The 18,510-nt window shown below is 56.1% G+C and overlaps 1 protein-coding gene across 5 annotated transcripts in view; it reads left to right on the top strand.

The window, feature by feature from the left end:
• Positions 1-18,510, top strand: part of AGRN (agrin) — a 126,113-nt gene that overhangs the window by 81,776 nt on the left and 25,827 nt on the right. For 4 of the 5 annotated variants that reach the window (XM_075027283.1, XM_075027284.1, XM_075027287.1 and 1 more), the window contains 10 exons: positions 1,894-2,118; positions 2,267-2,473; positions 8,455-8,676; positions 10,848-11,042; positions 12,247-12,447; positions 13,934-14,079; positions 14,253-14,358; positions 14,721-14,834; positions 16,555-16,719; positions 18,158-18,301. In XM_075027283.1, coding sequence (XP_074883384.1) covers positions 1,894-2,118; positions 2,267-2,473; positions 8,455-8,676; positions 10,848-11,042; positions 12,247-12,447; positions 13,934-14,079; positions 14,253-14,358; positions 14,721-14,834; positions 16,555-16,719; positions 18,158-18,301 — 1,725 coding nt within the window. Of the gene's footprint in view, positions 1-1,893; positions 2,119-2,266; positions 2,474-4,837; positions 5,181-8,454; positions 8,677-10,847; positions 11,043-12,246; positions 12,448-13,933; positions 14,080-14,252; positions 14,359-14,720; positions 14,835-16,554; positions 16,720-18,157; positions 18,302-18,510 lie in introns of those variants that run through there. The other variant, XM_075027288.1, reaches the window with a different exon arrangement.

The raw sequence follows: 18,510 nt of genomic DNA, 5'->3' as shown, positions 1-18,510 counted from the left end.
GCTGCGGGTGTTTCTGCTCGGGACCCACTGACCTAGAGAGCAGTTGCAACATCTGTGCCACCTCCTTTCCCTCCTGCTGTTTCCCCTGGCTGGAGTCCTCCGGCTGCTGCTTTTGGCAAGAAGCCTGCTGCTAGCCGGCATCCCGGGGCTTGCGGGCAGGCAGTTCCCTCTAATTAAAGGAGCCCGACAGGCACGGATCCCAGAGCGCAAACACAGTCCTGCCACTCCAGGGATGGCTTCCTCTTTGGCTCATGGTGGCTGTGGATACTGGTAATTAAAAGCAACTGTATTCATTAGGAAAACCATGAGATCAGCCAGGGCACGTGCCAGACCAGTGTTTGTCCCCGGAGGAAGGAGCGTGGGAGTGTGTTTGGGCAGGCTGCAAAACTGGAAGAGCTTTAATTGCGCTCTCACTGCTCAGTCCCAAGTAGGACAAGATGGGTGCAAGTGGGAGGTGCGAAAGAGGTGATGTTACGCTGGGTGCTGCAGGTTTCTAGAGCAGAGAGTAGGCTTTGAGCCTCACTGCTCCTTTGAGGTCCTCCTGATTTTAGTTGGGCGTCAGCAGAAACTCAGGCAGTCTGGGTTGAGCAGCTGGGCTATAGAACCTGAAAATACTTGAAGTATTTGGACTCTGTTGGATGCGCTGTAAGGCAGGAGGATGTACCGCAAGGTAGCGGAGAGAGTGGGGATGAGCGGTGCGGGCAGAGAACATCTCAAATATCTTCATCGTGCAGTCCCTGAGATACGTCTGTGTGCCTGCATCATCCCTAACCCCTCTGATGCGGTCCCCATCTCGACTGTACCGCATCCCTCCCCCGCTACAGCAGCCTTATTTACCCACAGCTCCTTGAGTCCACACAAGATGTTCTTGTGATTTTGTTGGGGTTTGTAGAGGCCTCCAGGGAGGTAACACGTCCCTGGCTGTCTGCTGGTGTGACTGCAGGGCAGCAGTGAGCACGGGCAGCTCTTGCCAAAGGGGGAATGGGAGATGGATTGGGTAGGTCCTGCGGGAGCTCCTTCGTCTGCTTCATTTCCATGATTACTGCATGTGCGAAAATGGACAAAGCAAAAGACTTCAGCTGTAACCCTGTCCTAGGCCAGCCTTCTCCTCGCCTCCTTGCGAGAGATTGGGGAGATGGGGTACTGTATTGTTTCCTCCTCTTGTCAGCCTGGGACTGTGGTCAATGCAGGGATTTCAGACTAGTAAGATTAAAGGGTGGAAACATTTGATGGTGTTTCTGCAATTGCAAGCAGTGAATCAGCACTCTGCAGGTACCGTGCTTGGCAAGGAAGAGGAAAACCCAGGGCTAGAGTAGGGATTAGTGAGCAGTCGGCACCTGTTTTGCCCATGTCTTTGGTATGCTAATGTGAGCTCAGCTCATCAGAGGGTGATCCGGATAAGCCTAGATTAGAGCAGTGGGGCAAGGCAGCATGTGGCCCTGACTGCCTTCAGGGCTCTTCCAGTACTTTGGGAAGACAGGGAGCATAGAAAGGGAGAGTGGGATGGGAGAATCAAGCATCTTGCAATGCCCAGCGAATGCCCCTTGGACTCAGGAGGTTCGCCTGGGTCAGGGGAGAGAGCCCTGTCCCCTAGACAAAGGGGAGTGAAGGCAGCTCAGGATGGGGAAAAAAGGCAGAGCTCATCCCATGCAGCCGTCACTGTGGAAAGGGCACACATCCTCTGCGTGTGCAGCTCGGTAAAAAATGAGTCCTTACGTGTGCAGAGCCCTACAGATGTCCAGTCCTGAAGGAAGAGATGAGCACACGCTGAGTGCCACTGGGGAAGGTACGGAGGGTCCTGGGGCCAGCCGGCACGGAGGAGGGCAGGCCAAGAAGCAGCTCTCTGGGCAGGGCTTGAGTGTGCCTAACGGTCTGCTCTGGCTCTGTGCGCAGACCCTTGTAAAGGCGTCCTCAATGACATGAACCGTGTTTGCCGGGTGAACCCCCGCACCCGAAGGGCAGACCTGCTCTCCCGCCCCGAGAACTGTCCCCCGAAGAAGGAGCTTGTGTGTGGTGATGACGGGGTGACTTACGACAACGAGTGCGTGATGGGGCGCTCGGGGGCCATCCGGGGACTGGAGATCCAGAAGGTGCGTTCGGGGCAGTGCCAGCATCAGGGTAAGTAGCTCTCTGCTTCCCAGGGAACAGGAGTGTTTGGGCTCCTGATCTTCCCCACTGCTCCGTGCCGTGCTCTCGGCAAGGAGAGCATACCCCCTTCCTCTGTCCCCACGGTGGGCGCGAGCGGTGCTATCCTCTCTCCTCCCAGACAAATGCAAGGATGAGTGCAAGTTCAACGCTGTCTGCCTGAACCGCCGTGGCACCACTCGCTGCTCCTGTGACCGCATCACCTGCGATGGTGCCTACCGGCCCGTCTGTGCCCGGGACAGCCGGACCTACAGCAATGACTGCGAGCGCCAGAAGGCCGAGTGCCATCAGAAGGCTGCCATCCCAGTAAAGCACAGTGGACCCTGTGGTAAGCACTGGTGCCACCGGGCTGGTCGCCCGCAGGAATGCTGGTACCCCCACACCTCTCACTTCCCAGCCCCAGCAGCCACTTTAAGCCCAGCCTGCGTCAGTCCCTTCCGTGCAGGCAGCGGTGCTCGCATTGGTGCTGGAAAGCTGCAGGTAAGTTGCGAGTGGGTGCCCACCATCTGAGCAAGCCACAGGCTCTCTTCAGTCTTGCGACCGACAAGCCCTGAATATCCGTTCCTCCCTGTTCTTTTTCCTTCCAGCAGTCCTCGTGTGTGTGTATGTGTGTGCGCATGTGTTCCTCCTTGGTCTTGTCTCTGTCTGATGTGCTCAGTAACACAGGGAAGAATCATTTCTGTTTAAACAGTACCAAAGTGTCTGTGATGTCCAGCTGGTTTCTCTCATTCACCGCTACGGCCAAGTGCACATTCGCCACCGCTCAGTTCCTGTGCAGCCCACGCCATTCATTTCTCTTCCCAGGGTAGTGCCAGTCCCTAAGCTCCTTCCATGCTTCCCCCTCCATGCCTGCCTGCTTCTCTCAGCTCCAGGTACTCTCCGTAAGGAATTCTTCCCAGCGTGCCCGCTCTCTGGAGGTCCCGCCGTGTCTTTGTCTCGTCTCTGGGAGAAGCTTTTGACCTTTCCAGTGGACGCTTTTTCAGGCGTATGTGATAGGACGGGGCTTCGGGCCCCTAGGATGTTGGGAACATCCAATTTTAAAATTATTGCACAGAAAATGAAGGAGGTTGAACACGGTCACTGGATTGATTTGTATGAGTTGGAAGAACTGTTCATTTCAGCTCAAATTGGTTTTTACTAGATCTAGAACTGTGTCCTATTATTTTAAGCGGATGTTTTCTAAGGTATCAGCTGTATCAAACCTCCTGAAGTACTTGGAAATTAGGCCCCATGTTGCGGATCTGTTTTGTTGGCTTTGTGCTCCTGCAGTAGGTTTTTAATGCTGCCAGGCCCAGCTGCTTGAAAACTGTTTGTCAGGCTCCCAAAATCACACTCAATATAATCACAACTGTTATTTTTAATCGTCCATTTCACTGCTTTTCTCGTGGTTGAATGATGAGGAGTCGGTTCCCCAAGTTCTCCCTACAGGGAGGGCAACAGAGGCACCTTTCAGTCCTCTTGTCTCCCCGGGCCACGAGGGAGCCGGTGCTGGATGGCAACCAGAAACCTTGCCGGGAAGCTGTGCACGCCGGCAAGTCTGGCTCTCCTTTTCCTACCCTGTTGTGCCAATGTGGAGCTTTGCTGGAGGTGTGACCAGCTTCTGGGACCGGCACAGGAGTGCACAGGGATGCTCCTGGTGAGGGTGGGGGCAAAGCGAGGTGCCTGTGGCTGGGATTCTGGGGCAGAGGGGCCATGAGGTGGTTTTTTTGCAACTGAGTGGTCAGGCCTTGGTGCCCTGGGCTCTCTACAAACCCTTCCCCGTACCTGCTTTAGAGTCAGGCCCTTGCCAAGGCTTCCCAAATTTCTAGGGTGAGCAGAGAACTCGTGCTGCTAGTTACCCTGCTGTCAGACGCGCATCATTTCCACCACGTTCGGTGGAGTGAGGCCAGTGGACAGTAGGATACGGTCCCCATGCAGCTGTTGTTCCTCTCTCCATCTTACTCTCTTTTATTGTAGCTTCTCCCCAGCTTCTCTTCCAGGCGAGGACGGCAGATGCACACATCTGCTTTCAGGAGCTACGTCCTTGTGGAGTAGGAGCAAACAAAGCTCGTAATCTGGGGGAAGTAAATCAAAGCTGGGGCTCTGTCTGCCAAAGCTAGGATTTCAAAGTCCACGTGACGGCTCCAGGCAGCCCCGTAGCAAACCACCATGAGGTGTGGGCAAGCCTTTGGCCTCCCCATCAGGTCCCCATCTTCTCTCTGAGCTCAGTGCTGCCCTTTGGAAAGAAAGCACGTCCTCCCGTGTGTCACCGGTTCAGGCTCGATGCAAGATGGGAAACAGATTTAGAAACAGGGATGGGGTGATGATGTTGCTTGCCAGCCTGTGTGTCAAGACAGGTCTTCTCAGCATGAGCGCTGCTGGTGGTGCTCACTTCTCTCCTGGCTGGCCTCCTGGCCGAGGCTTCCTTGGGATGCAGGGTGCAGTCCACCAGCGCAGGCTGGGACAGGACTCGTGGGACACTCGGCACTGGAAGAGACCAGGGGCTGAGGGAGCTACAGGCTCTGTTTGCATCCAGCCCCCAGGGCAGGGAGCGTGGCGAGTTCATCCGTGCCTCTGTGTGCTGTGAGGATGCAGGAGGTGCACGGAGCTGGGGAAAGGAAGGGGAGGAATTGAAAGACGGGCCATTAGTGTGGTTGCAGTGTTTTAAGTTCTCGCATGTACCTGTCTAATGAACTCTTAAGCTCTGCTGCTGTCTTTTCCAGCAGCAAGGCAAAGGAGGCAAAGCCAAACAAAACAGTCCAGGCCTTGTTTTTAATCCTTCTCTGCTTTGACACCATGATGGTGCAGCTGAGAAAGAAGGAATGGGATGAGACCGATGTGGACAGGAGGTGGAGGGAAGGTGTCTGTAGTTGCTTCTGTCTTTTCCTCCTTGCCTCTCTCTGCTCTCTCCCCTGCCCCATTCTCTCTCTCCCTCTGCTCTCTCTCTCTTTCCTTTTTCGTCTGTGTCTTGTGTTTTACAGTGTTGCCTGTTTGGAGGAAGGAATTGTGTCCTCGCAGCACCCTTCTGCTCCCTACCCGGACATCTCTGCTAGGAGGTCGGCTTTCTCCCCTTCTCCGTAGCCAGTGACAGTCCTGGCCTCTTCTCACTGCTCCCCACCTCTCTAGTTTTGCTTGAGAGCCCCCGGGATGGAGAGATTGCCCTGGTTTTGCTCCCATCCCTCACCCCAAACACTTCCTGCTGGAATGGAAATGCCTTGCAGTGCAGTGGGGTCTTGTCCGATGCTTGCTGTGGCTTGACCCTTCGAGGCAAATGAGAGTGGGAGCAGAGGTGGGTGCTGTGAGCCCCCCACTCCTTAGCAAGCCCCTCTTCGGCTGATACTTCAGTCTGGACTGCTCCTGGTTGATCTTACCTCTCCTTTTGCCCCCAACTAACCCCCCTTTCTTCCCCACCTCCTCCTTCCCAGAGATTTTTGCCTGCCTGGGACTGTGATGCTTGTCCCTTTGCTCTCCGTAGCGTGTGTCATGCTTGTCTGCGCAAGTCCAGTGGGCAGTGGCTCTGCAGGGACTGCAGCTCCCCTCCCCAGCTTCCAGCGAGGCAGTCCCTGCCTTTCGGAAGCACTGAGGAGCTGTCTGTGCTCGGATGTGGTTCTTCTCTAGGAAAACTCCCCTATGTCCCTGTGGAGCTGGTGCTGGAGCCCGCTGGGTGTCATGGGCACAGATCAATGGGGTGCGATGAGTTACAAAGCGGCTTCAGAGACTCTTCTCCACAGCCATCCACAGGCGAGGCTTGCAGAAGAGCTCAGTGTCCCCAGGTCCCAGGTCTTGGTTAGGTTTCTGCAAAGCTCGGCAGCAGGTGAGGGATCGTGTCCTTGAATCAGTCAGGGTGCAGAATGAGCACTTTGCTTGCTCTGTGCCTCGGTTTCCCTGCCTACAAGACGGAGAAGGGCCAGGAATCAAAGCAGGTCTTGATTATAGCACAGCCTAAGGTCCTTGCTCAGTAGGTCCTCGTTATATCCACCCACATCAAAATTGGTGCCAAAACCCCCATTGATGTCTGCCGGTGCCCAAGGCTGTGTGCAAAATTTCACAGGCTGAGATTCAGGCTGCGAAGGAACTTCATGTGCTGCATCTCTGCAGGTTTGCCTGCTTAAGAAGGGCAAGGAATGTCAGGACAGTGTTCTCCATCAGGCCTGGCACCTCCCTGCACTCTCACTCCCTTCTCCCTTGCTCCCCAAGACAAGAGTGTGAATTTGGATTTCAAATGAGCAAACATATTTGCTTCATGCCTAGCTCGTTGCATCCTTACTGCCTAATTGTGTCCAGCAGAGGTGCTTTCTCCACGCAAGCGTGTGTCTTTGTGTGTTCGGGGGACATGATTATGGTACGGATGTTGTTTTAAAAAAGTGCAACACAAGCAGGAGATGTGAGCAGCATCACAGGGCTAAGCGCAGCAGGGATCAGCTCCTGGTCCTTGGGAACTGCTCACAAACTCTTCAGCTGCAGGGAAGTTGGGGACACAACTGAAAAGGCTGGGTTGAAGTAGTGGCCATGCGCCTGAACTGTCCCCCTCTTCCCTGTTCCTTTGCAGACCCTTGGCTCTAAGTTTTGACTTGGTAGGTACTTCCCAAAGAGCCAAATCCAAAATGCAGGCTTGCCTGTGCCCATGCTATGGGCTGTTTTCTTGCTGGTTGACAGCACGCAGCCAGGCTCCTGAGGGTTCAAGCCTTGCCCTGCTCTGCAGAGATGCCACCTCGGTCCTAGCAGGGGAGGAAAACGGACCTGTTGCCCCGTGCCCTGTGCCACGCCAGCAGGCTCTGGAGGGCTTTGCCTTTCCCGCCGCGCTCCGGCTCTGTGCCTGCCTCGCTGTTTGGTGGTGGTGGGGCTTGCACTGTGTCTGCCCGTTGCATCCATCTAGTCTTGGCTGCATCGTCCGTCCCCCACATACGTTTTGTCACGTGTCCTTGTCAGTGTTCAGCATGGATTAAATCTGTGTCCTTTCCTTGCCCCAGGTCCTCAGGGCTTTTGTCTTGAGTCACAAGAAGGGGTCACTGGGCAGCGCTGGGTCTCTCCCCAGCAGCGTGGCCAGTCCTACCTTTTAGCCGCCTGTCTTGGCTTCTGGAAGGTGGAGGGCATTCCCGGAGGGGCACACGCCTGCCTTCAGCAAGTGGGCTGGGAACCGGGTGGAACCACAGGGCTTTCCCCGCGAGCAGTTGCAGAGCTCTACCAGGGAGTCGGATGCAGCCTTTTCTTTTTGTTGTCACCATCAGGGTTGGCTGCTCACCTCATCTTGCAGGGAAGGTGCCGCCTGCTCAGCTGACTTTGATTAAGCAGCTCCAGTTTGGGAGCAGAGGGGACTGCTGCCTCTCAGCCTGCAACCCACGCTGTGGGGCATTACCCGTCCCCAGGGAGCCTCAGGGCTCTGCTTCTGGAGCCAGATGCCCGAGGACTGGGCTGAAGCGAGGACACCGGGTCTCTTCATCCTGCCGCACAGCAGCTCCCTGGCCTTTCCAACACCAGCTTGCAAGAGGAGGGGAAAGGAGCTGAGCTGCTGGGGAGAGGAGAGGGCCAGGCTGTGCGGTGAAGTTGAACGCAGGTGTCCTCTTCAGCCGGGTCTTCCTGGGTATCGCCACAGGGAATATTAGGATCAGCTGTTCAGGGGACAGTGCGATTCCGAGGATGTGGGCCTCAGTGAAGGGAGCTATCCCTCTGTGAACTTTTTGGCTACTGAGGGTTTGGCAGCTGGTGCCAGGTACTGCGTGACGATGTAGCGAGTATCCTGGAGGCACCAAGACCCACGCTAAAGAGGGTTTTCTGCTGCCTCCTGCCCTGCCCCATTCACATCCGACTTTCCAGGCAGGCCCGGGAAAAGAAGTGCCGGCTCCCCTCCCGGCAACGAGCAGCCTCAGTCCGTGTTGCCCTCCCTCAGCACAGGAGGCTTGTTCTTGCTGCTGGCCGTGAGCTGCTGGGGAGACCCAGACATCGGGGTTTGGTGCAGAAACCCGCGGGGCTGATCCCACTTCTGGCTGGCCCCTCGGGGCAGAGCGTAGCTGGGATGGGGATGGGACAGAGGAGACGAGGCAGGAGTCCCGTTCATGGAGCTCAGGGAGAAGATCTTGTGCCTGCTTCCCATCCCTAACCTCTGCCGAGCATGGGGAAGATGCTGAGCCGGGCATGTCGGGGTGGCATGGAGGGTGCAGGGGCTGGGCTGGTGCCGAGGCCAGGAGCTCTGTGCGTTTGCCACGGCTTGGGGGAGGCAGGCGTGGGCCTGAGGCTGGGGATGCTGGCATGCGTTGCTGTGCACAGTGCCCTGGGGGAGCTGGGGAAGCAGTGGACTGAGACCAGTGCCTTTCTCTCCTGTCCCCTCTGCAGACCTGGGTACACCCAGCCCCTGCCTGAGCGTGGAGTGCACCTTCGGGGCCACGTGCGTGGTGAAGAACCAGGAGGCTGTGTGTGAGTGCCAGCAAGTGTGCCAGGGCCGCTACGACCCCGTGTGCGGCACCGACAACCGCACCTATGGCAACCCCTGTGAGCTCGACTCCATGGCCTGTGTCCTCAAGAGAGAGATCAAAGTGAAACACAAGGGGCCCTGCGGTAAGAGCCGATCATCTGGCGGTTCCTCCTCCTCGTGCCGTTGGCCACAGCCCACGTTTGCTTGCTGGGAGCAGGCAGTGCCTGAAGCGTGAATGTGGTCCTGGCCACGGGGAAAGAGGGCTTGGGGGTTGTATTTGGGCTTTGGTTGCTGCCACGTAGCCGGGAGGGCAGGAGAGACCCTGCTCAGCTCACGCGCTGCCTGTTTGGTGTGTCAGGAAACCTGCTTTGTGCGGGGCGAGCGTGACACGGCGTGCAACGGCTGCTGCCTGCAGGGCTCCTTTTCCCACTGTCCGGTGGGTTAAAAACAAAGCAGGCTCAGCAGGAGAGGGATGTGGGGAGAGAATGCAGTAACCAGCCTGAACGCTGCCTTCCCTCACCAAGGGATGCAAGGCAGTGGGGAAAGCCTTAGGGTAAGGGAGGTGTGAGTTGCCCTCCTGTGCAAGCCAGCCCCGGCACTGCTGCCAGCATTGTCCCCTTACCCAGCAGACCTTACCCCGTAAGCTGCCCTGGTGAGAAGGCAGCTGGGTTGGAGGCGCAGGATGAAGTAAGCTCGCCCACGGAGCAGGGTTCATCCTCTTCCCTAGCGAGAACCCGCCACGCATATGCAACTTAGACCCATACGCAGCAGTTCCATCTGGAAACTCTCTTTGTGCCAGCGCAGCTTTGCCAGTCGCAAAGTGTTTGCACACAAGCACAGCCCAGGCTAGCTGGGTTCTCCCGGGACAAAATCTGCCAGGGTGTTTAGGCAGGGCAAGGCTCATTGTGGTTTTGTCCAAATACAGTCTTTCTGCCCCTAACCTTCAGGCCGGGTATCAGGAGCTGGTGCCTGTCTCTCCACTATATAGCAGTGCCCCGTCAAAGCTGGGCTTGATCCCTTCTAGTCATTTCCCCACTGACCTGCGCTGTGTAGTCCTATTTGGGGAACATGCTCCTGAGCTGTAAGGGCTTTGAGGCAGCAGAGAAAAGAAAGACCCTTCCTTCAGAAAAGGAAGACCCCCTCCAACCCGCGGAGCTCCCTGCTGCAGCATAGCAGAGGGCCCAGCGGGATTCAGGTCAGAAAATGCTGGTGCCAGCTCCACGCAGTTACAGGAGAAACAGTGAAGGATGCAAATACTTCAGTTGTTGGGCACGTGCACTTGAGTGCCCTGTAGGAACGAGCCGCCCTTGTCTGCACGCAGGCTGCCTTGAGCAGCCCCTCTCCTGACCCGCAGAGCCCAGGCACGGCTGCAAGCTTTGGGCTGGAGATGGAAACCTCCCGGCCAACAGTCTGCACGGACCAAGCAGGGGGTTGTTGCATCTTCCCTCCCCCATGCAAAGGCAGCAGCTGCTGTGTGAAAGAAAAAGAAGAAAAACCATCTTTGAGCCAAATTCCTCATGAACTGAATGGCAGGGAGGGAAGAGGGGTGTTTGTCTGAAGGAGAAAATGAAGCCGTGAATCACTAAATACCCAGGAGTCGGGAGATGCGCTGGCTGGAGTCCGCTCTCTCCTGCAACGAGTGATAGCTCCTTTGCGAGTGAGTTATTACGAAGATAAATGTCTTCTCTGACCCGAGCCTGCATGCGTGTGCTGTGCGTGTGTTTGCAGCAGGCAGGCTGAGGATCCCCGCTGGGGGAGGCGGCAGGGCGCACTGAATCGGTGCTACGTTCTAGGTGCGTCCAGCGCCGCTGGCACCCTGATAAACGAGGGGAAGACAATATCCCCTTTCTCGGCAGACGACCTCCTCCCGCCCCGCTGCCTTGCCACCTGTGAATCCTGCCGCCTCTCTCCCCTGGGAGACTGGCCGCTTGTTGCCTGGGATGCCGCGCTCCTCCTCCCAAGGCTGGGATTGATTTACCACCCCTCGGAATGGCACTCAGCCCCACGCTCTCTCCTGCCTCCTCTTTAGCTATAATGGCCTACAGCTCCGGTGACATTTCATCACGGTTGCTCCTGGCCCTGACGGCTTTTATGAGTAGTTATTGCCTTTCTGCCTCTGAGCCTGATTCTCCCTCGCTTCGGCTCCTTCCCTTGCGCTGCGCCCTGGGTGCTCCTGCTCCTGGCGTCTGCAAGGGCTCGACTTGGGGGAGAAGGTCGCGGTGGGGTTTTATTTCTGCTCTGGCACTTCATTAGACAGCGATGCCTGCCTGCCCTGTTGTCTTAACCTACCGCTTTTTGTTCTTCGTCCGCGCAGACCGTTGTGGCAAGTGCCAGTTTGGGGCCATCTGCGAGGCGGAGACGGGAAGGTGCGTGTGCCCCACGGAGTGCGTTCCCTCCTCTCAGCCCGTGTGCGGCACAGATGGCAACACGTACGGCAGCGAGTGCGAGCTCCACGTCCGGGCGTGCACGCAGCAGACGAACATTTTGGTGGCTGCCCAAGGAGACTGCAGTGAGTCTGGCAAGGTCCCCTTCTTCACTCGTCTCACTCCTGCTGGTGGCATTTCGGAGAGCGGAAGCTCGGCCCCGCTGGCCACCCGGGCCCCGCGGAGCTGCCTGGCCATGGCCATCCAAGGCTCACCAGTCATTTGTAGCACTCATAGCCCATGGGTTTGCCAGTCCTGGGAGGCACCAGAGAAACTCCGGGGTCGGGATGTGTGGGGAGCATCCCTAGCGCTCCTCCTGGTGCCTTTATTGGTTGTTTTCAGGACTTCCCAGGAGGATATTGGCTTCAGAATAAAAGGGCTTGCCCAGGGACACCCAGCAGCCTGGCCCTGGGCTGCAGTTCCTGGCTGGTCACTTGGAGACCCTGCCTGAGGCTTTTCACCTTGACTGGTGAGGTCTTCCCTTTCAGCTTCGCAAGAATTGGGCGTTTTGACTCTCTCAAGCAACTTCTCCTTTTTAGCCCCAGTTATGTGTCATAGGTGGTGCCTGCCCTCTTTGTTAATTGTCCGGGCCAAGCAAAGAAATTGGGCTAAAAACCACGTTAATAGCTACCACAAAAATGGAAGGCATTGAGGGTCTATTTGATCACACATTTAATCTCAGTAGCTTTCCCATCCCTCCATCCCCTGAGGGTTAATTCATCTTTGCTCATGTGTTTCCTCTCCACTCCCCAGCCCAGGGAACTGTCTGTGCTAATTTCTTAATGAATTAAAAGCCCTGCCTGGGTTCTTCATTAGGACAATAACTACTTCAGTAAAAGCAATGCTTTGAGCCTCATAAAATCTGTCCAGCTGGGTCTGGTGTTCCAGGGCTGAACTGTGCATGGAAATCCTCTTTAAATTTGGGCGAGAAGAACGATCGAGTGTGACAGATGACTCTCAGTGCTCTGTGGGCACTGCGAGCAGGAGGCGGCTGAAGTCAGAATACACCATGAGAGTAAATGGGATTTCTTACTGGTGTCCTAGAAAAAGCTGTTGTACACAACACCTGTGGGTGCTGACGGGAATCAGAAATGTTCAGGACTGGCACCCGTCCATTGCAGAGTCTTTGTACCGTTTAAATAAGCAATAACAAACCACTCTGGGGAAGGAGGACTTCTCTCCTTGCCTTTGAGGACATGGCGTTAGTGGTCCCCGGCTCTGGGACACTGGGCCGTTGGCTACAAAGCTCCCGCCAACGTCTCACCGCGGTTCCTCCCTCTCACCCCACAGAGTCCTGCGGCAGCACGGTGTGCTCCTTCGGCAGCAAGTGCGTGGGTGGGCAGTGCGTGTGCCCGCGCTGCGAGAGGCAGCCCTTGGCTCCGGTGTGCGGGAGCGATGGCCTCACCTACGACAACCAGTGCGAACTGCAGGTGGCCTCCTGCCAGCAGAAGAAGAGCATTGAGGTTGCCAGGATGGGGCCCTGTGAGGATGGTAGGTTGCCCCCATTCCTCCGGCCGTGCGGGTGCAAAAAGTGGGGGAAGAAGGAGTGAGAAAGCTGCACATCGGGCTCTTCCCCTCGCTGCTCTGCCGTGCCCGACTGCTATGTGAGCCCACTGCGTGGAGCTCGGGCGTAGTGCCCTGTGAGACCCCCAGCATCCCCAGCACAGCAGGTCCTGTACCAGCGATGCTCTCCTTCCCTGCCTGCCACCTCCCTTTCCCCTTTGTCTTTCTTGTATCCAGCAGTAATGAGAGATGACGCCACCTAATTGGCTGGGCAAGGAGTTTATCACGGCTTTAATTTCACACTTCAGCGGGCCTCGGCTGGGGGAAACGGAGCCGTTCCTGGGGCAGGGAGCCTGGCTGCCGCTTTGCTTCCCTCTGCCCTGGGGGCTGCTCGAGGGCCTGGCCTGTGGCCACTATTGGCTTGGTTCCGAACATCAGGGAAGGTCGTGGGGTTGCCTGTACGTTGCTTGGGCAGGCTAAGAGCTAAGAACCCGCCGAGTTTCCCCACTGTAGGGAGAAAGCTGTGGGTTAATGCTGGCTGAATCCACGTACAGAACGCACGTAAAACCTCGCTGCTCCGATGCGCTGACCCGGTGAGCTGAGATTCTCTGGCTCGTTGCACATGTAGTCTAGCTGGAAAGGACTTCAGTGCTATGGCAGAGCTTAGGGAGAGGGGAAGACATAACATGGTGTTTGATCACAGCCCTCCTTGGGGAATTTCAGGTTGATGTCCCTCTGGGAAAAGATCTTAAATAATTCTCTGTGTAATGCCAAATCCCAGCCTTTGATCACTCAATAAAAAGGGCCAGGTTTTCCTTCCCCCGCTTCCCCTTTAAGAAGCCTTTGATATCAGCAACATCTCTCTCTTGCTGCTGGAGCTCCAAGCATCTTATGGAGAGGCAACCAGGCTAGGGACAGAGTTTATATATTGTTAAGAATATCTGCCTAACTGAACTTCAAATTAAACCCAAACCCCATCCCTTCCTCTGCTCTGGTTTCCGTGTTTATAGCCATGCTCTTCCTCCTGTGCATGTCTATTAGCTGCCTGATCACCAGGTAGCCTGCAGGGCACTGGCAGCCGCAGGATCCTTGCTTTTGCTCCTGTGGTGATGCTGTAGAGAGGAAGACCTCAGGCCACTTGCTGAAGCATCCCTTTGCAGTTTTCATTATGTAGGCTTAGCACAATCTCGTGAAAGCGCTGGGAGAATCTGCTTTCTCCAAGGGAGAGGGATCTTCTCCGTGGTACAGGCACAAGCATCCTAATATATGTGGGCCCAGGATTCTGGGGTTGCCTGTGCTGAAGAGGTTGAATCTGCTGTGATTTGGATGGGCCTGTGTAGCTGTGGGCTGCTTCCCCTGTCTGGGGCACAGCCTCGTGTCAGGGAGAGGGCTTTAGCCCCATCCCCTCTGCTTTCCCCTAACTCTGCCCTGCTGGACGTGAGCCCTTTCTCATCATGGTCTTCCTTCACTCCAGAGTGTGGCTCAGGGGGCTCGGGCTCCGGCGATGGTAGTGAGTGTGAACAGGACCGGTGCCGGCAGTACGGGGGCTGGTGGGACGAGGATACAGAGGATGACCGCTGTGTGTGTGACTTCACCTGCCTGGCAGTGCCACGCAATCCGGTAAGCACGCTGCGCGGTTCTGAGCTGCCCGCTGCCGTCCTCGCTCCCCTCCTCTCTTCTCCCTGGTGGCCTTCCCGCATGCTTCCTGGGCAGGAGAGGGCATCCCATGGATAGGGAACCTGCCTTCCTGTGCCAGGGACTGCCCTGAGCGGTTCCCCTCCCTGTCCTGGCAGGTGTGTGGCTCTGATGGTGTGACCTACACCAACGAGTGTGAGCTGAAGAAGACACGGTGTGAAAAACGCCAGGATCTCTATGTCACTAGCCAAGGAGCCTGCCGCGGTGAGTCCCCCGGAGGCAGCCAGCCCCCCAGGCTGACACAAGCTGTGTGCGCTGGTCCCCAGCCTGGTGCCCTGCAGTACCATCTGCCCTTTCCCTCGGGCTAAGCAAGGAAGTGCTCACTAAGGACACAGCAATGTCTTGGCGTTGGTTTGCTGATCCCCACCGCATCATTCCTGTTTCGTGCCCTGTGCTTTCCCTGGCCAAGGGTAGGACCTCACCTCATCACCTGTTCCCAGCATCTCTGCTAGGACCACGTGCTTTTGCAGGAATGCTGCAAGCTGCTCGATCCATACGTTGGCAATACTGTCCCGCGGCAGCCTGCGTGCCAAAGATAACCCATACCTCTCTGCCTTCCTCTGCAGCCCTCGCCACGAGCCCGCCACCTCTCCTGGTTGTGCACTGCAGCCAGACCATCTACGGATGCTGCCCAGACAACATGACCTTGGCGCTCGGAGTGGGTGCAGCTGGATGCCCAAGTGAGTGAATATTGTGTTCCCACCTGGGGGAGCATGAAGGACCTTCAAGGATGGCTGGAAGGCAGGAGAGAGCAGGTGGAGGGGGGACTTGGGGTCCCATCCCAGGAGAAAGAAAGGGAGGTAGACCTTCCCCATTCCTTATCTAACTAGTGACCTCCCAGGCTCAAAACGCCTCCATTTATCCCCACCTCCAGGCTCACAGCATGCACACATGGGGATGTGCATGCAAGCTTTGCCTTCTATACCTATTAGCGTTGCTCTTGTCCTTTCAAAAGCCCTGAGTTGACTTCCAGGTCTAAGTCCCTCTGAAATGCAGGAAGACAGCATGGTGGCTCAGAACTTGTCTGGTGCTGAGTCCGTGCTGCACCCCCCAGAAGGTGCCCCTAGGGCTAGACCGTGCCCTCTGTGCCTTCAACCCGTTGGTACAGGCTTAGGGCTTTTCACCAGCTTGAGTGACAAAAATATTGCTTGTATCCTTGCACTGCAGGCTGAGGTGGAAGAGAGCTTTTGGGTTCACCTAGGGACCTTCTGCAGGCCACCCCAGGACCAGTGACTAGTGGGTGACTGCACTGTGCAGGAAGCTGAGCTAGCAAATGTTTCATCAATATTTATTAAATAATTATCAGAGTCAGCACTTTAGCAGAAGGTGCATTTTGAAAGGCATTAGCAAACTCTTAACAGCTGAGGCTTTGACCACCTGTTAGGGAAACACATTACCCTGCGGAGACATGATTCACGCCGTGCTTGGGCCTGGCTAATGCCTGCTTGATGAGGATGTAGTGCTGTTTAATGTGCCGTATAATTTAAAAAGCAGCAGCGTTCAGAGAATGTCCAGAGATCTCCTGGCAGGGGGTGCGCGGGGTGGGCTGCAGGCCGAGGTGGGCGCTGGATGAGTAGACGCGTGGTGGTGTGGTGTGTGCTGGCCAAGAGGGGCTAGCAGAGCAGAGAGGAGCTGGTCAGAGTGACACTAGGGGAGGACAGAAGCCTTTGGCTTTCAGCATCGCCCTGCCAGTGGCGTTTGGGAGTCATGTTCCTCTGCATCTCTGATGGAAGTCCTGTCCTCTGCCCTCCAATCCATGGACACAGCTTCCCAACTGACTGGGATTCAGTATCCCACCGGTTTCTATCCCACCTGTGTCCCTGTGTTGGCAGCAAGCATACATCAGGAGGTAATTACCACTTAACCAGTAGCTTGAAGCCCCTGGGGCAGATGTATCCAATGCTGCCTGTTCTGGATGTGCCATTTTTCTGGCAGTCTGGGGATGTGTGCGTGCACCCTACTTGCTGCTCCCGAGGTCTCCCTTTCTCTCCAGCTCTGCCCCGTGTCCCCTTTCTACTGCTCCCTGTGGATAAAGGGAGCGTCTCTCTGTCTATCTTTGGATCATTTCCCTCCATCAAGTTCCTAATTAATGAATTAATGATAAACTTCTAATAGCTTCCTCCCCGTTTGATGTTAATGAGAGAGGAGTTCTTGATGACAGCAAAAGCGAGCGGGTTAATCCCTGAAGGTTTAGCTCCCCCTTGTAGCTGAGGCAGAGGAGAATTGTTGAGACCAGCTGGTGAAACCTCCTCCTGCCCAGCGTGAGACCACGTTCCTGCCCCGGCTGAGCAGCAAACTGGCTCCACAATCGGTCCCTCCGCCCCGATGCAGCCCCCAGCGTCCCCCCTTCTCCTTGGCCGGGATTCAGCCTCACGCTCTCTTTTTCTCTCTGGCTCCCAGGCACCTGCCAGTGCAACCCCTATGGCTCCTACGGGGGAGCCTGCAACCCCGCAACGGGGCAGTGCTCCTGCAAGCCAGGCGTGGGGGGCCTGAAATGCGACCGCTGCGAGCCCGGCTTCTGGAACTTCCGCGGCATCGTCACCGACAGCAAGAGCGGCTGCACGCGTGAGTGTGGGCACGGCTGGGTCCTCGTCCCTCGTCCTGTGCAACTCTTTGCTGGCACGGCTCCCTGGCCTGCTCTGGGGGGGCTCAAGGCATGGCGGGGTGTCGTGCTATTTAAAACAATAAGCCCTAACGTTGGTCCTGTTGTAAGTCACCTCCGGCGGCTATTTTTGCAGAGCTTGATGACTTGCTCCATGCAAGAGAGACAGGGTGGCCTGAAGCGTTGCCCAGGTGCTGTTGCTCCTCCGTGGTGCACCTTGGCTAGGAGACAGCGTCTCCTTTCGTGGGCCTGCTCCCTGGCCAGATATTCTGCAGGGCTGCTGGAGCCCAGCAGGAATGAGCCCTGGTGTCCCTGCATGTGGTAGGGCAGGCAGGTGCAAAGGAATGGGTTTGAAGCAAAAGGAACGAGGCGGTATTTTTGCCCATTGATGCTGACCCCAGCAGGAATAGCTATGGGAAAACAGCAGTAAATGAACAGAAAAAAAGCCCCCTTTATTTCAAGCTGCATTGGAGACCCACCCAAGAAATCCAGTAAGTGCCAACTAGGCAGAGGCCAGAACAGCCAGGGGGAAGAGGAATTATTGGGAGGGGATTGCAAAGAAGAGAGAATATGATTCTACCCATCTCTCACTGAAATCACAGATAGCTGTCCGCTGTGCGGTAGATACGTCTCAGGCTCCCACCTGGCGTAAGCCCCTGGCCGAGGGACTGAATCCAAGTGCCCTGCTCAGAGGTAGCAAGCTCCAGCTGGAGACACCATTGTGCAGCTGAAGGGTAGGAAGGATGCTTTGTGCTTCGGAGAGACAACGGGCAGGCAGACTCCTGGGTTCCTCTCACGGCTCCAGGAAGGAGTGCTTGTCTAAATGCTGGCATGTCAGGATTCAGTAGGTGCAGGTCAGAGCCAGAAAGCTTAAATTGGAAATAGGATGTCAGCTTTGTAACAGCAAAGGCATCACGCTGCTGAAGTGTCTTCCCAAGTCTGTACTTAATTCGCTCTCACCTGTAGTCTTTAAATCAGAGTGGGGTCTCCCTCTAAAAGCAGAATCACAAATGTCAGTAGGTAAAATACTCTGACCTCAAGCTAGACAGACACCAACGGCCACTATCTCTTCTACCACCCCTCTCCTTTATCTTGCTCCAGAGGGAGGCAGAAGGTCTCCTGGGATGGGTGAACATTCCTACGGGAGCCATGTAAATTTTTAGTGCTGATGGGAATGTGGGTCTATGGAGCAGATGTGGGATCACGAGCCATAAGACCATGGTCAGAGGGTAGTGGTTCCCACAGCTGGTGTGGGGTCAGTAAGTAACGAGTAGCAGTGAGCATTGGGATCCTCCCCTGGACCCTTCTCCGCACTCTTCTCTTGGATTGTTGGGGGACCTGAGTGAGTCTGGCTCCACAAATCCACCAGCAAAACAGTGTCTTTTTTCCTTTCTTGCCCAGCCTGTAACTGCGACCCGGTGGGTTCAGTGCGTGATGACTGTGAGCAGATGACTGGACTGTGCTCCTGCAAGACTGGTATCACTGGCATGAAATGCAACCAGTGCCCCAATGGCAGCAAGCTGGGCATGACCGGCTGTGAGAAAGGTGAGGGAGCCGCACGCCAGAGGGATTGTGTGGGGCACCGAGAAATGGGTGCTTGGGTACTGCTGAAGGGCAACACATAGGCCCATGAAAGAAATGCGTCCCTCCTACCTTGCGTGCTTGTGCTTTAGAGGAAAGGAGCCGTGGTCTCCATTCCTGGCTGGATTCCTGTTATCTGTGCACTCATGCCACAGCACGAAGGACTGTTTCTT

The sequence above is a fragment of the Buteo buteo genome, chromosome 5, assembly GCF_964188355.1.
Source record: "Buteo buteo chromosome 5, bButBut1.hap1.1, whole genome shotgun sequence".
Classification (NCBI taxonomy): Eukaryota; Metazoa; Chordata; class Aves; order Accipitriformes; family Accipitridae; genus Buteo; species Buteo buteo.
The sequence above is the reverse complement of the archived record's forward strand: the minus strand, read 5'-3'. Positions and strand labels throughout refer to the sequence as shown.